Source organism: Astatotilapia calliptera, chromosome 10 (assembly GCF_900246225.1).
Source record: "Astatotilapia calliptera chromosome 10, fAstCal1.2, whole genome shotgun sequence".
In the NCBI taxonomy this organism is placed as follows: domain Eukaryota; kingdom Metazoa; phylum Chordata; class Actinopteri; order Cichliformes; family Cichlidae; genus Astatotilapia; species Astatotilapia calliptera.
The window spans coordinates 2362441-2379996 of record NC_039311.1 but is presented as its reverse complement, the minus strand read 5'-3'; the positions used below and the strand labels follow the sequence as shown (position 1 = coordinate 2379996).

At 41.1% G+C, this 17556-nt stretch overlaps 1 protein-coding gene across 1 annotated transcript; it reads right to left on the bottom strand.

Moving 5' to 3' along the window:
• Positions 1–3475: 3475 nt before the first annotated feature.
• mogat2 (monoacylglycerol O-acyltransferase 2) lies at positions 3476–17471 on the bottom strand. The gene is made up of 6 exons (XM_026182020.1): positions 16357–17471; positions 15352–15530; positions 4997–5201; positions 4706–4880; positions 4276–4475; positions 3476–3922 (listed from the first exon to the last, which is right to left on the bottom strand). The coding sequence occupies exons 1-6, from the start codon at positions 16448–16450 to the stop codon at positions 3768–3770; spliced, it is 1008 nt and encodes a 335-aa protein (XP_026037805.1). The 5' UTR covers positions 16451–17471; the 3' UTR covers positions 3476–3767.
• Between the last annotated feature and the right edge of the window lie 85 nt (positions 17472–17556).

The following is a 17556-nucleotide window of genomic DNA, read 5'->3' as shown; positions in this document are numbered from 1 at the left end:
ATATCGATGGGGGCATATTACCATATAGGACGCTGGATGTGTTGTTTTAGATCTTTAGCTTTGATTGTGCAGCAATTGAGCCTGAAGATTTCAATGAAGTCATGTCTGAGCTCATGATCCTGCTGAAGTCATGCTTTTTAATGTTTGCTCTTTGGCTTTACCTCTTTTGACTTCAACAAATTAAATATAATTTCCTGTCTGTTCCAGTAAAAAAGAAAAAAAATCTCTTGCACTTTGTATCTAATGTGCTTCATCCAAAAACTGATATCGCATATCTACAGGGACCCAGCCAAGAAATATAACAGCTTCTGGATTAATCAATTATATAGTCCTTGACATCAGGTCAGTGTTGAGAAATAATTCAGGGCAACAGCATCAGCAGCAGCAGGGCTGGAATAATCTGCTTTTAAAGTACAGTCTTTAGTATTGTTTATTCTTTCTTCAGTGCTGCCTCTGGCTGGCTTTTGATTGTGGTGTGAGGAGTTCGAGTGTTCAGCTCCAGTTTTTTCTGCTGTGGTGACAGTTAATTCTGAAATTATGCACCACCTGCAATAATCCATCCTGCTTACCCCGACTGTTGCAGAATTTCTTGTTCTCATATAATAATAATAATCTGTAGAACAGATATCCCGTTATCTACAGATATGACTTCCTCCCCTAATATAATAAGGTCTCATGTAAGCTCTCTGCTCTAAAGCAACTTTTCATTTCTTAAAATGCTGTAATTCATTTGGGACGATAGAGCCAATATTACGTTATATTTTAATGAGTATTTAGATCGTGACGCTTAAAAGCCACAAAGATAAGATGTGCCCTGTAGGATTCTGTACTTTGACCACTGTCTTCAAAAATAAGTCAATAATGTTGTTATCCTGACCTCACTCACACCCCACACCCACCTAACGGCAGCTTGAGACCAAACAAACATTGAAAGCATTGTCTACTGTACTGTATGAGTACAATCTACAACACACTAACAACATACTTAGCAGGCAAGGACTGTTTCCAAAGCACAAAACATGCCCCATTAAATTTTCATCACTTTACACTGATAAGACTAATAACAGGATCATCACGCCTGGTGGATTACTGGTGAATTCTGCTGTTTCGGCTTTTGTGAAACGTGAAACACTTTGTAAGATTTTTTTTTAAAAAATCCCACTGCAGAGATTTGCAACTGATGAATAATTATTTAAACCTCTTGTTTATTTGATGGGAGAGAGGAAATATGAGCTCATTTTGAGTTTATTGGCAGCAACATTTTCCCACAGACATGTTTGCCACTACGCTGCATCACATCTTCATTCAACACTAAACTTAAACTGCTCAGCAGTTCGAGGCCTTCCATGGGATACTGTTCGTTTAATACTATGCTTTGTGTTTTCAATAGTGGGCTGTTTGGAACCTAAAATAAGCCAGTTTAGCAACTACACTGCTTTAATATAGAGCCATTATGTTGTTATAAGTGTAAACGTGGTTTAGCATCATTACTGTCTTGATCCCTCATTTCTTTATTCATTGACGGAGAAATGCAGCATATAAGGCAAAAACAGTGTCTTTCGAATTCTTGCAAGCTTGAAAGTCAATATTTGATATGACTGCTTTTATTCTTCAGCACAGCCTGAACTCTCAGTGTTTATTGTCATTCTTTAAGCAGTCTTTGAGAATAGTTCTGCAGGGTTCTTGACAGACATCCCAAAACTTTTCTTCAGCTGTTGGCTGCCTTTTGTTCTGTTCTCTGTCAAGATGATCTTACACTACATCACAGTACAGGTACAGGATGTGGGGAGGCCAGTCGGTGACTATAGTGTTCTGTCCAGACAAGACAGAAATGAAAAACACTGATAGATCTCAGAAAGCCTGGAGAACTATTGCTCAAGAGCACTTTAGAAATTACAACAAGGTTGGATCCTTGCAAGCATAAAATAAAGAAACGAGGCATTACTCAAGACTTTTGCACAGTGCTGACAGCAGAGGTCTTGCTGACAGTATCAATGTCTGATGTGCGTTAATGCCTCCTGATAACAGATACAGGATTTTTAAATGGTACGCTGACATTAGTCTATAGACAAGCTCATAATTTCCAGCGAGAAATCTAAATTCTGATTCATGTTGTACTTTGTAGAGTTGGACACAAGACAAGGTTAAAAGGGACTCGCTATATTACGTGCAGACTGCTTTATTTAAAGATGATCTCTTTCTTATTCTCTACCCACATCTGCTCGTCCTTTAGTCAGCATTTTTGTCAGCTCATCACACACGTACACACATACAGTATATCTTGCCTGCTCTGTGTTGAAAGGAGCAGGGCATTGTCCAGTCTGTCAGTTATTTCATTTGGAAATATCAGAATTGTGCCATGTGATATAAAAGTCACCTGCCAAAGTTCACAGACACTCTTATCATTTGGGACTCAGATTAAAAAACCAGACACCCTTTAACCTGTGATTTCTAATAATACAATAAATCACACACACACACTCATATTTATTCTCACGTCTCACTTGGTAATAAAAATATAGATAAGAATTTTAAAACGATCATTAAGACTGTTCTCAATAGTACTGACGGCCTGAAAGGCAGACACTGAAGGAAGACGCTTGGATGATTCCTTGCCAACAATTAAAAGCAGCTCCAGGAGATGGTTGGGTTTTGAAAACCACAGCTCAGCCAGCCAAAGGCACCACATGTACAGCTCCTGTACCTAACAGTATAAGTAAAAACAACCATGATGGGTGAAATGCTTGGATTCAAAATCATAATCCTAAAAGTAACCAGTAACGGTGCGAGACTTACTTAACACTACTTTTACATCTCTGAAGACAAAAGAAGGAAATTCCCGCTGATTTTGTGCTGCCTGTATGGAGTGTACTGTTTAAAAAATGAAATGAATCCTGCAGTTTTTGCTTCCGTTCTTTTACAGTGTTGCCAGTATAATGTTGTAATCTGACTTCAACCTATGACTCTATTTGAGAAAGTTTCGGGCCTTGCACAAATCCCAACACCTCATATGCAACAACTGCAATGTTCACATGTAGCCCCAGAGGAAGGGCAACAGTCTAAATCCAAGGTTCCCAGAGCGAGGCCCGTGTGCCAGCTGTGGGCCCACGTTCATGTTTCGCTCCACAGTCATGCACCAGGTGAAAAAAGAACCAAGGGAGCAACTTTTCCTTTCTGGCAGTCATTGCAGAATAAATCATTTACAATTACAGGTGAGGTCAAGATGTCTTGGCTGTGTGGCCTCGGTTGGCTTCTTTGATAATCATGACTAAATAAACACAGAAAACTTTCCCTTTTTTCAGACTACATTAGACTTCACCGTGTAAGCATGAGTCAGCCTAACTGTCGTTTCAAAGAGAGATTGTTCTCAGACACTGAAGCTGAAAGAGCTACACATGAAATCTTTAATACATGAATATGTGAGATTACACAACTGCTTCTGAACTCTAAATATCCAAATGAACCGAACACATTATTAGAGTTTCATGATGAATTTTAATGCACTCGTAGAACATCTTTCATTTGATCTGAGATTTTAAAGACAGCCTTTCCAGCTTACATGTTTGGGCTTTATTGAGACAGGACATGTTTAAACACAGACCTCTGCAATAGCCTTGAGTCACATGGAGCTCCTGCTCAGCCCGGTGCGAGCGTACAAACAATCACTTTGTCTTTAGTTAAAGGATGAGCTGTGAGCAGGTGTACAGAATCTGCAGCACCAGAGCTTTACAAAGAGGCGTCCAATTCCACCCAGGCCTTGTTGCACTTTAGACAAAGTTCAGGTGTGTGTCTTTGTCTACTCCATAGTTGCCTTTGTGCTCCTCAAACAGATTGCTGAGTTCATCCATGTACAGCTGGTGGAGGGCATCAAGTTCCTCGGCAGTTGGCTTTGCTTTCTTCTCCACTTTGATTGGCCGCCCAACTGCAGAGATGTGACAAAGTGCTTTATGTACTTTGTTTAGTTACAGTATGTTTAAGATGTTTACTGAGCGTGCGGACTGCGTGCCAGCCAGTTACAAAGGACGGTGTGTTTGTTCTCACAGCGAATCTCCCTCTATATCTGATCGCCATTACTCACATGCACCGAAACTGAACTCAGTGACGTCAGTTACTTCTCACAAAGTTGAAAACTTATTGGGAAGTGCAAGGATGCTTTACTATATGTTTTTACCTGAGGGAAGATATCTATTAGGCCTTTAGAGTGTTAATATACACTGCTGCCCAAGTATCCATCCAGCTGCACGTAGTGATGGTGGAGTAAAGCTGCTTACTCACCTACTGTGTTGATAGGTTTTCTGTAGGGCATAAGGCCGAAGGAGTACTGGAAAATGCCTCGTGCATGGAAGAGAGGAAGAGAGACACCCATGATCTTTTGCAGGTTTTCCTGCAACCATCGAAGCCAGGTTCCCCTCGGGTTTTCCACCTGGTCATACACTTCATTCTCCCCAAAAGAGAAGACTGGTACCAGATGAGCTCTGGGAAAAAATGGTTGAGCTCTATTGGTTTCTTATTTCTAACTGATCTCATAGTAGAATATGCGCTTTCCCAGGAAATTCCATGCAAGTCACTTGAATAAGTTTCAGGAGTCAAGCTACAAAAAACCCCTAAAATGAATAGATTGACAATCTTTTTAATAAGCAAAACCATTTCAGAGGCGTAGATGGAGCAGAATTTTCCACATTGCCTCAGGGGTGGCTGATCTTACCCATACTCCATGGCCATTTTGATGAAGCCTTTTTTATGGGCCAAGAGTACATTGAAAGTGCCTGGGTGGGCATCAAGGGCCTCTGGTGCCCCTCCAACAGCTATCACAATAGCATTTCCACCTTTCTTTTTGCAGAGTGGATAAGTGGCACTCTCTTTGTCTGAAGGAATCAGGCCTGCAATGTTGTAACAGAAGGAAAAAATATTTAAAGTGTTCAAATACAATATGTTTATTTTAACATACATAAAAAAGAAGAATGGGAAATATGATTGAAATGTCAATAGCTCAAACCTCCACACATGATGTAGTCTCTGAAGAATGGAGCTCTGAACCAAAGAGGCAACATGAGCAGGTAGCTGGTGATGCCTGGAAACAGCTGTCTGAAGCCTGTCGAGTAGGTGCAGAAGTTGGTAAAGGCTCCTGCCACCAGCACACCATGGGGATGGAAGCCAAGGATGTAGTTATGCCTGGGATCTAAGTCAGCCGTCTTCACCAACTGAAGGGAGGGGAAAGATGATATTTGTAGATGTATACATAGTCAAGAGTGCATGCAGACATACTCGGGATGATAATGGCCACCAGAATCATGGTAAATCGTTTAATCCTCATCAGCCTAAGAGCTGTTTTGGACTTTGCGTTGCAGTTGCTTGGCTCTGGCTGCAGTCCAAACATGTGCCTCAATATCTCAGTTTCAACACAATGTCTTTGACCCTCTGAACCTTCCCTCATCTCCCCTGCCTGAGGCTTCAGGACTCGATTGGGTATGACTTTAACAGCCACACTGGCAGGATGAAGTACTGTATGTGAAACCTTTGAAATTGCCCGTATTTCTGCACAAAAAGCATCATAAATATATAAATATTATACAGTATATACTACAAGTAAATGGTATATTGCAAGTGTGGTTTCATAGATCTGGCCATATTTGACATGAATAGCAAGAAGGGGGACCTAAACTGCAAAAACCCCAAAACCCAACAACAGGAAAACGACAAACTTTCACTTAGGTTGAAAGCAAGACACAGGTACAGATAATCCAGACAACGAGGCGGGGCGAAGTAAGACTGAACACACAAAAAAACAGGAAATCAGTCATAGCTAAACTGGGAAATGCAGACACATACATTAACTTAACTTATGGGGTTGACACAAGGAGATATAACAGAAAACACTGAGCGAACACTATGTTTTAAAAAATATTCCAGACCATCCAAATCATTGAATTAAGTTTTCCGATAACTTCCATGGCTACAGGTGTGTAAAATCAATCATCTAGGCATGCAGACTGCTTCTACAAACATTCGTGAAAGAATAGGTCATGTGATGGGGTGGGCCAGGGTCACGCAGTGGTTTCCCCGAGTCAGAATTTTTAACTGGTATCTCCCTCGACTCAGAAAGTCACTGCAGGCTCTACCAGCTCCAGCTTTGTTGCCTCCCAAAGTTAACAATCCAGGATGGCAGCAGTGAGCATAAAAAGTAATAAAATTGTTGTTGTTTTGTTTTTGTTTGTTTTTTAAATTATTTATTTATGTATTTATCCTTAAGTTCTGTTATTGAAGTTTAAAATGAAATGGCCCACACATTTTTTCACACGTAGGCTGATGTGATGATCCACATGATCAATAGCAGATCAACGCGCCTCAGGGGACGAGCACCACTCAGGGTTTAATAACTTGGACTCACCACCATTTTTATAACCTAAGAAGCCTCTTGGATGAACCATCAAATCAAATCAAATCAAAATGTATTTATATAGCACATATAACCATGAATATCTTCCTGGAGGCGTCCAGCTGTTTTCTTTTTTCAAGCTATTTTTCATGTTTTGTTATCAGCTGTACCAACGACGCATTTCTTCTCTAAACTCTACATATAGGACATTTCCTTCCTTTACAAAGTGTGCAGGCTAGGCCCAGAAGCCCGTTCAACCAGAGTTCAACCAGAGACTAAAAATGACCAGAGGCTCCACTTGTATAATTCCTCCTCGTTCTGTTGAAGTTTAGCAACTGTTTCACAGCAATTTCATTGCTGGGTATTGCAAAAGATTTTCTGACTGCGATTGTTTTATTACATGTCTTCACATTCAAGCTTCCAGTAGACATTTTCTGCCCACTATTGCCTCCGTCGTCCAGATTTTATGCAATGCAGAGTTCAAGTTTCCACATCACAACTGTGTCTAATGCCAACTGGATCCCAGAGATACACACATGTTTTATCATGTTGCACAGGTGTTTTATTATCTATTAATCCTCATTTTTATGCCTTTTTTAGTCTGTTCACATCTACTGATGCTGTTTTGTTTTAAAAAAAAATAGTAATATTTTGGAATGCTAGAGGGCTTATGTAGCTTTATTAACTCCAGCCAAGAGTCCTAAAGAAAGTAAGTAAAAATACTGAAGGTGTCACTGGACCTACTTTACCTGAGAGCTGAGCTGGGACATGCTCTGGTCATGAAAAGGAGAGCTGATGCTGTTACATGACACTTTTGGCTGGTTGTCTGTTTATTTCAGATATTTTATATTGGGGTTAAAATGACCCTGATTGGTGTCATCATGTAAATAAAACACAAATAACATAACTGACATTACAAGATGTTTCAAATTCAGCTTGATGCAAGCAAACAACAGTTCCTTATCTTTTAAGTAGGGCCTAAAGTTAAAGCATGAATACATGCACCTCTAATTTCAGCGCAGCACTTGATGAAAGGAATCAGGGGATATCCTGCATGTACCAAATTTCATTACACAAAAATGAAGGAGAAATGGTAAAAACAGTGAAGAACAATTAATCATTGACTTGTCTGAGAGGTTCTGCAATATGCTCATGTGCCAGAAAATAACCAGGACCGTTTGAATAAAAAATACTGCACTTGCAGTGTTTTTCAGATATTAGGAGCACCTTCCCTTCATTTAGCTTTTAGCATTCTAGGCTCCCAGCACACTGTTAAAAAGGTCAAAATACAGTTGGCACTGCCCACAGCGCTACTCTACTGCCAACCAGGAGGTCAGAGATTCAGGTGTGATGTGTTAATAGTTACATGGAGAAAGTAGCCTCAAACAGAGATAAGGAGCACGTTGCAGAGGTTTGGCAGGTTCAAGTTTTCTAACCCTTCATGCACATAGAAGGTTTTACAGCATGAAAACAAAATATCTTCCTGAAACCTTTTAAACATAAATGTTACCTGTTTTTTCTTTTTAATGCTGGCTAACATAGATGTCTCCCGAACATAACTCTAGAATAAATATGGAAATATTCTGAGTTTCAAAAGTGATTTCAGAAGCGTGCCTAATGATTGCAGTGGATGTCTGCTGAGTCACTGAAAGACTTTTGCAATGCTTCAAATTTCCACTTCACAGCTGTGTTCTGCCAACTGGACCAGGGCTGTCTTCCAAAGTGTTTGTGGCTCACATCTTAAAGTACAGAAGATTTCAGCTGGGTTTTGAGGAGCTACCCTTTATTCACGTGAAAAAAGCACTTAATAAAATATAATACTAAAAGGTGAGCACAATGGGGGCCCATCGTGTTTCCAAAGGCGATAAGTGTCCAGGGTTGCTCACTTCAAGTTTATATAAAAGTTGAAATGAACATCTTGTACTTCCATATATTTGTCACTTGGCAGGAAGGTTAAAGAGATGTGCCAGTGTTTACACATGACAAAGGTCATCTTGCTATTTGCAAGGTAAAAGACTTCTGGTGTCACAGAAACACTGGATATTAGCAATATTTAATAAAAAACACTCTCTGATTATCAACAATAAAATCTCGAGGAAGATAAGCAGCTCTGTCTCAAACCTTTTTCTTGGGATTCTCCTTTAATGCTGGAGATGTTCTTTTTGTTGGAATTGGTGAATATAGACGGATGCTGAGTCTCTGAATTCATTCCCCAGCTCTTCTCCATTGGTTGGAGCTTCATTGAGCTGCTTATGCAGCTTATTTTGCTCTTTGGCAAGTAAATTATGAGCCACTGTGTTTGTGATCAATCCTCGCAAACTTAGTGATATTTCTCTGTAATGTTTGAAGCGACACAAGTGAAAAGCTCCATGATGTCGTTTGTTTAGTCCGCTAAAAATAAGCACTCCCTTCACTGATCTGTGCGTGAGATTCATACTCAACACTTTTCTTTTATCAGGCAATCATCTCAGAACCAGTTTCAGTCATTTGATACAGTTTTTCCAGTAATGTTTTCTCTTTATTATTTCTTAATGAATAAGGGTGCATTCACACAGATTTTAAAGCTTTCTCAGATTGTAATAGATCACATGAAGGTTGTGAGTAAACCTTATATAAGCAAGTCATGTTACTGGACCTTCGTGGAGCTGATTGTTGGTGTCCGTGCTGTGGAGACCTGCTGCAGGTGGCTCCCAAAGTTAAACATTAGCTCCAGTTCCACTGATGAGGCACTAAGTAAGCGAAGTGTCTATCGTAGTGTCACCAAGACCTGCTGTCGAGCCTTCATCGTTACATAATCTGTGTTTCTATCATTCCTGCCAAGATAGTTTTCAAAAGGATAAATATCTACTTTTCCCAAATTCCCAGGTGGACCTAGCTCCACACTGCATCTTCCGCTGCATTAGTGGAAAGGTATTCATAGATGTACCCTGGGGAAGTTTTGTGGGAAGACAATCATGGCAGATAAAGTCTGTGGGCTACACAGGAGTATCACCCCAAATCACTTGTGAGAAAGTGCTTTTCCATAACCACTGACAACTTCAGGACTTGGTAACTTGGTGGTGGCGTCAGGATTAAATGTGGTTTATCGTCATAAAGATGCAAAAATATGTTTTGTAGCCTGAAAATGACGCCATGTGTGCCTCTGTAATTGCCTTCAGATACATTTGAATTTGCGTCACTATCTCGTCTACATGCATTTTTGTCCTTTTAGAAACCAAGACACTCACATCAGCTGGTGAGCTTTCAGCCTGAGCTGGTGACGGTGTATTAGAAACGGTGGGCAAAGACACGCTAATGAAAGGAATTAGGAAACTTTAAATAACACATCTTCTCTCTACCCTCACACGGACTCCTTGTTTCGGGCCCAATGTGGCAGTCAGATGATGCTGGGCAGAATTCAGTTTGAACTAGATGGCACAAAACATTCTTGGTTTTTTTTCTTAGAAATTTTTTTCTAAGAAATTATTTAATATATGAAATTCAAAATATTCACACGAGGCCTCTAATGATATATATATATATATATATATATATATATATATATATATATATATATATATATATATATATATATATATATATATGATATGGTTCACATCTACTGGCTAAAGAAGCTGACTGCACTCCACGAGCACCTGGCAGCACAAATGAACCAGTTGCTAGTTAACGAGAGACACCCAGAATGGCTAACCGAAGGCCGGACAGTCCTGATCCTCAAGGACCCCAAGAAGGGACCGGTCCCCTCCAACTACCGACCAATAACCTGCCTCAGTACCACGTGGAAGCTCCTGTCAGGCATCATAGCGGCTAAGATGAACAGGCACATGGGTCAATACATGAGCGGGACACAGAAAGGAATTGGCAAGAATACCAGAGGCGCAAAACACCAGCTACTGATAGACAGAACAGTCAGCCGAGACTGCAAGACCAGACTGACCAACCTGTGCACTGCCTGGATTGATTACAAGAAGGCCTATGACTCAATGCCCCACAGCTGGATACTGGAATGCCTAGAATTGTACAAGATCAATGGGACCCTAAGAGCCTTCATCAGGAACTCAATGGGGATGTGGCGTACAACACTAGAGGCCAACTCCAAGCCCATAGCACAAGTCACCATCAAGTGCGGGATCTACCAAGGAGATGCTCTGTCCCCACTGCTGTTCTGCATAGGCCTGAACCCCCTCAGTGAGATCATTAACAAGACTGGCTACGGATACCGACTACAGAACGGAGCAGTTGTCAGCCACCTCCTGTACATGGACGACATCAAGCTGTATGCCAAGAGTGAACGAGACATCGATTCACTGATCCACACTACCAGGCTATACAGCAATGACATTGGGATGTCGTTTGGGCTGGAGAAGTGTAGTCGGATGGTAACAAAGAGAGGGAAGGTAGTCAGAACTGAGGGGATTGAACTACCAGACGGCAACATTGCAGACATAGAGGACAGTCACAAGTACCTGGGGATCCCGCAGGCGAATGGGAACCATGAAGAGGCCGCTAGAAAAGCTGCAACCACCAAGTACCTGCAGAGGGTCAGGCAAGTCCTGAGGAGTCAGCTGAATGGTAAGAACAAGATCCGGGCCATCAACACGTACGCCCTGCCCGTGATCAGGTACCCTGCTGGGGTAATAAGCTGGCCAAAGGAGGAGATAGAAGCCACTGACATAAAGACAAGAAAGCTCCTTACCATGCATGGAGGGTTTCACCCCAAGTCCAGCACCCTGAGGCTGTACGCTAAGTGGAAGGAAGGGGGCCGGGGACTGGTGAGTGTCAGCACCACAGTCCAGGATGAGACAACGAACATCCAAGAATACATTGGGAAGATGGCCCCAACTGACCGAGTGCTCAGTGAATACCTCAGGCAGCAGAAACCCAAGAAAGAGGAGGGAGACGAGGAACCATCATGGAAGGACAGGCCCCTGCACGGTATGTACCACCGGCAGATAGAGGAGGTGGCTGATATCCAGAAATCCTACCAGTGGCTGGACAAAGCTGGACTGAAAGACAGCACAGAGGCACTAATCATGGCAGCACAAGAACAAGCTCTGAGCACAAGATCCATAGAGGCTGGGGTCTATCACACCAGGCAAGACCCCAGGTGCAGGCTGTGTAAAGATGCCCCAGAGACAATCCAGCACATAACAGCAGGGTGCAAGATGCTAGCAAGGCAAGGCATACATGGAACGCCATAACCAAGTGGCCGGCATAGTGTACAGGAACATCTGTGCCGAGTATAACCTGGAAGTCCCGAGGTCAAAATGGGAGATGCCCCCAAGGGTGGTGGAGAATGACCGAGCTAAGATCCTGTGGGACTTCCAGATACAGACGGACAAAATGGTGGTGGCTAACCAACCGGACATAGTGGTGGTAGACAAACAGAAGAAGACGGCCGTAGTGATCGATGTAGCGGTTCCGAATGACAGCAATATCAGGAAGAAGGAACACGAGAAGCTGGAGAAATACCAAGGGCTCAGAGAAGAGCTCGAGAGGATGTGGAGGGTGAAGGTAACGGTGGTCCCCGTGGTAATCGGAGCACTAGGTGCGGTGACTCCCAAGCTAGGCGAGTGGCTCCAGCAGATCCCGGGAACAACATCGGAGATCTCTGTCCAGAAGAGCGCAGTCCTGGGAACAGCTAAGATACTGCGCAGGACCCTCAAGCTCCCAGGCCTCTGGTAGAGGACCCGAGCTTGAAGGATAAACCGCCGCAGGGGCGTGCTGGGTGTTTTATATATACATATGTGTGTGTGTGTGTGTGTGTGTGTGTGTGTGTGTGTGTGTGTGTGTGTGTGTGTGTGTGTGTGTGTGTGTGTGTGTGTGTATTACTTGTTATTATTATTATTGATGTGCAGACAAAGTTTTAGTGATTTTGTGTCCGATACTATTTGTTGTATTTATTATTAATATTCATGTCACTGTATTTAAAATTATTTTCAGTATTGTATTTTTTTGTTAAATGTATCACGATCATGTTTCTAATCCAAGGAGCCCCAAGTGTGACATATTTTATGGCCGACTGCACGTTGACATAGCTGACCTATAGATAAAGGACAAGCTTTCATATTGCTCGTCTATTGGACAATAATAGCCAATGACTTGAGCAAATATACTGGTCAGTTTCTATTGTGTTTTCATGCATAGCTTCGAGGGCTTCTTCACGTAAAGACAGATATGACCCACTTACAGCACTACAGATAGTTTCAAAATGAAACATCTACAATCACTTTCTGTTAAGATGTAAAGCTTTCTAGGAGGAAAATAAGTTGATCTTTATGATTATTTTTAGTAATCATAAGTTTTAGATTTCAGTGAAACATTTATTTAAAGTAATTTTAAGGAATCCACCCATAGAATAAAAACCCAAACAAATAAACTTCAGTATAAATGTTTTTTAGCAAGTCTTTATGAACACTTATACGGGGTTTGTGCTAAAACAACAACAGCTTCATTGTTGTTTCACGTTGTCTTATCAGCTCGGTCCAAAGTATCAGTCACATCCAGGGGCGAGCAGTCGATCCATGTAATGAAGCAGATGTTGTTAATAGAGTTTTTGTTCTCTGTGAATTTCACAGAAAAGGTCTTCTGCCGTTATTTGTCATGGTTAAAAAAATAAGCCAGGAGTCACTTCATAGTCGTGTAGACAAAATACTACTCATCCATGCTGTCACAAGAGGGCGTGATGTAACACAAGAGGGGAGCCTGTAACGCACAATCAGGGCTTGGCAACGCAGCGTTTATTTACAGCAGCTTCTCTCATGGATCGTGGGTTTTTCACCCACGTTTCAGTTTCATATTATTTTTTGATTCCTGCGTTTATTGAGTTTTAAGTTCTTTTGCATTTTACATTCTTTCCTAATAGCTCCTGTTTTCTGGTTGGCTTCATTACACTTATATTCTCAGGCCTTCTCAGTTTATTTTTTATTTTTTTACCTTTGACAATTTAGTTTTTGCTTGTGGTTCATATTTCATTCTTTGAGTTTCACTTCATACTTCTGTGTGCTCCTGTAGTTTGTCACGTCTCCATCTCTGTGTTAACCTTATATCAGATTACATCCTGTTTTATTTTGGTAGTCTTTTGTCCCTCATGTCTTGTCTCTTCTTTTTTTCCCTTTTTCTCCTTATCAAGTAAGTTTCACCGAGCTGTTCTTTCGTCCCCTAATTAGCCCCTTGTGTGTATATAGTCCTGTCTTTATTTTGTTATGTACGACTGTTCCCCCGCTTTGTGCTCTGGTGTTGGTCCCTGGGCTTTTGGTTTTATTTTTATGCTTTCAGTTTGTTTATCTTCTTTCAAAACAAACAAATATTTGAAATATTTTTATTGAGATGTGGATTTTTATTAGACTTTTTAGTATTGAATGAATACACTACCGGTCAAAAGTTTTGGAACACAATTTTTCCAATTTTTGTAATTGAAAGTTGTGCAGTTTAATGTCTCATTTAACTTGAAATGAAAGCCAAGTACAAATAAGCAACTGGAGTTAAAAAACAGAAATGACTTCTGACTCAAAGTAGCCTCCTTTAGCAGATATAACAGCTGAACACACCCGTGACATTCTTTCTACGACAGAAATCAAATATTCTTCAGAAAGTTTTTCCCATATTTGTTGCAGAAGTTCCCATAAATGTTGACCTTGTAAGTTGCTTTGCTTTCTCTCTTCTGTCCAGTTAATCCCAAACCAGCTCGATGGGGTTTGAGTCTGGAGACTGTGCTGCTGTTTTCAAGCTCACCATCTTGTTCTTTTTTCCTGAGGTAGTTCTGGCACAGCTTGGACTTGGAACCATCCTTTCATCTACTCGCCTGCAAAGATCCTGCTTGATGAACCAAAGATTTCAAATTTTGATTCATCCATCCATAATACCTTCCTCCAGTCTTCAGTAGTCCAGTGGCCGTGTTTCATGGCCCAGACAAGCCTCCTTGTCTTATTCTGATGTTTTAGCATTGTTCTGTCAAACCTGCAGCTTGAAGTCTTCTCTTCACAGTTGAAACTGAGACTTGCTTACTACGACTACTGTTGTCCCGTGAGCCCCTTATCACCCAAGCTGTTAACTCAGTCCTCTGATTCAGTTGTGTCTTTGGGTCTGCAGACCTCTACCTGTCAGATTTTGCTCCAGTTTCTTCTGATGTTTAGGGAAACTGTAGTCACCGACACCTGACTTTCATTGCAGTTTCTCTGTAGGACAGACCTATTTTTAAGTGTTATAAAGGTCTGTGTCTCTTCCATTGTTAGTCACCTTTTTCTCACCATTTTTGTAGCAACACACTACTTTCAGCAGTACAATACTGTTCAACTGATGCTCACGAGGGCCTGGTACCACAGTGTGTTCCAGCACGGCTTTCATGCAGACAGAAGAGGCTGTAAGTAATCCAGAAAAGTTGGAAACCTGTAGGAATTAGTAGCACCAGCTTTCGAGACTTGATCAACCTTCATTGCTGCAGAACAGCTTTAAATTATTAACACATGTTGTTCCTGAAAAAGGTATTTTTGTAGAATTCTGAAATGGACATGATTGTTCAGTTTTGGGTAACCTTACCTTTTTTTTTTATTTCTGGCTGTTCACCTCTTACCTTTTCATTGGACTTGAACGACTGGAATTGCAAAAAGGTTGAGGTGTTCTAAAACTTTTGACCAGTAGTGTATGCACATTTTTTAACTCATATATTTAGCTATGAGTGTCACTTATCACTGTATAACACTGTCACAGTACCTAATTACAACAGGAAACAGAGGAGTGTCCTCCATCTGTGGATCATTTGTTGCCAAGGACATAGATAAGAAGCATTCCTCATTGCAGGCTGGAGATTAGATCAGATGACCTGGCAGATGTTCTGATGTCCTACTCTCTTGCACAAGCGAATCCCTTGCACAAGCGAATCCTCCACATATTGATTTTCTGTCTCCTTATGGAAGCAATGTGCCTGCACAAAAAATAGATGACGCAAAAACAAGAAGTCTAAAGCTTTCTCTTACCTTGATGGGAAAGTAATCACGCATGTATTCCCAAACTTTGAGGCTGCACAGGAAGGGCGACCTGTTGCCTCCACGTGCAGGAGTGTCATAATCAAAGTACCACCAGACAGCATACAGCACGCTGATCAGCCAGTAGCGAGTGAACATCAGGTAAAAGAACAGGAAGATGCAGGTGGGTGCTGAGACGAGAAGGACATTCACTAACACAACAGACACTAAATGATTGGTAACTATATCAGAGTTAGCCATGATAGCGTATGCATAAATTGGACTCTGTTCAGGGGGGAGACCATCTCAGAGTCTTGAAGTCCTTTACAGATTTACAGATATGTATTAGAAGTGCCAATCTTGGTTTTATAACTGTATATTTGCTATCACTCTCATTTTTATTGCTTTCAGGACGCTTCGAATCAATATTTTTAATCTCTCTTGGCGAAAAAAGACAAATAGCATGAAGGCAAATAATCAAAGCTCGTGTTTAGCATGGACACTGAAATACTAGTTATCACAAACCTAGCTATGAATGACTTGTATCACCTGCTGCACCAGGGAGCTCATAAACTAGTTACAGAGATGGTGAAGTGGCTAAGAATACAAATGTAAACTTGAACAGAGCCATTGGGATAAAGTGTGGCAGCAAATATTAACAGGGTTCTGTGGCTGTGTCAAAAAATAAAAAAGCTTGGAAACCTGAATTAAGGAGCTCTGTTCTCCAGAACTACAAAAACAACAGGCGGATGAAATGACTTGGATGGATGCTCTTCTGTCTGGCTCCCTCTTCTGGCCATGCAGAACTACAGCTCACGTAAAACAAAGGTTCTCTCTGTTTTGCACTAATTGTGACTTTATCAAAAGCAGCTAAACAAGCATGTTTATGTTTCACAACAATAATATTAATGTGAAAATCTTCATTTATCCTTTTACTTCTTTAGCAGAGTCATTCTTGCATCCTTCCATCATCTACAGGTTTCCCAATTTAACTCACACAGAAAAGTCAACACTCACCCAGACCAAGGAAGGTGAAGACCCACTGCAGCACCATGGCAGTCTGCAGTCTCCTGTGGAGGGGTATAGCCATGGGGGCAAAATTAATTTTCATGATTTCCACAAGAGAAGAAATCCAAACTACGGCGCTGCAGTGGAGGCAAAGAGGAAGAGCGAGAGAAGGAGGTCCAAAGTCTGCTCCTGTCACCTCTCCACCAGCATTTCCTATTGACCGGCTTATCTCAAAAGCTTAGCAAAGACTTTGATTTGCCAGTCCATATCTATGCAATCTGACTTTTGAACAAGCAAGTAATGCACTACACAGAGATCCCCAGCAAAGAACAACAAGCCACAAAGCTGTGGACTTCCTGCAGAGCATTGAAGGCAATCACTGGCTAGCATGGCCATGCTGTATGCATATAAGTGTTTATATTTGTAAAGGCTCCATCTTTTTGTTAGAAAAAATTATACATTTCTTGTCACATGGGGTCTATGGGGTCAGCGCTGCATAAAAGCTTAAAAACTATTTCCAAAAGGTAAGGTAAATAGACATAGTCTGGACAACAGTAGCTAAGCTAAGTGAGCTAAACACACACTGAAATTAACAAAGGGATCATCAAAGGTGTGGATGGAGCATATAGATGATTCAGATTATGCATTGTGTCACAAAGCAACGCACTGATAGGACTGTAATCTATGCACATTATCTTTTTTCTAATGAGTTAGGCTGACATTTGCTGGATCAGTGGGTTTTATTGGCTTTCTTCTTTCTTCTATTTGATTACATCCTCATAAATTATTTATTATCTACCCTAATTACCTCATTAACACTTTGATCTCTCTTACTCAATCAGTTTTCACTTGCACCCACTAACAAACAATAATAGCAAATACAATAGGAATTAAAAATCAATGGTCATGTCTGTAAAGCTTAACAGCTGAACTGTATAAGGCTTCCGTTCAAACAATGTGTTTTTCTGATGTCTTAAACTAAAGTCCGGTTTGAGACAGGCCCTCGGGGCATGTAAGGAGTCGGCATTATTCATGTATTCTGCTGTTGTTGGCACAATCTGCAAATGACGATATGCTCTGTCACAGAGGAGACTTTGCATGAATCACTGGCCTATTTAATGAGTGCTGTGATGGCTTTATTTTAAAGAATATGAGAAAGAATCAATAAAAACCTTCCTTTATTTAAAATTCCCTTCAATACTGTCTGTT

Excerpts from the sequence above, each read along its gene's own strand:
- mogat2 (XM_026182020.1), bottom strand. The coding sequence starts at position 16,450 with ATGAAAATTAATTTTGCCCCCATGGCTATACCCCTCCACAGGAGACTG. Across the intron at positions 15,531-16,356 it reads CTTCACCTTCCTTGGTCTGG|CACCCACCTGCATCTTCCTG; the intron begins GTGAGTGTTGAC and ends TTCTCGTCTCAG. Across the intron at positions 4,881-4,996 it reads AGACTACATCATGTGTGGAG|GCCTGATTCCTTCAGACAAA; the intron begins GTTTGAGCTATT and ends ACAACATTGCAG.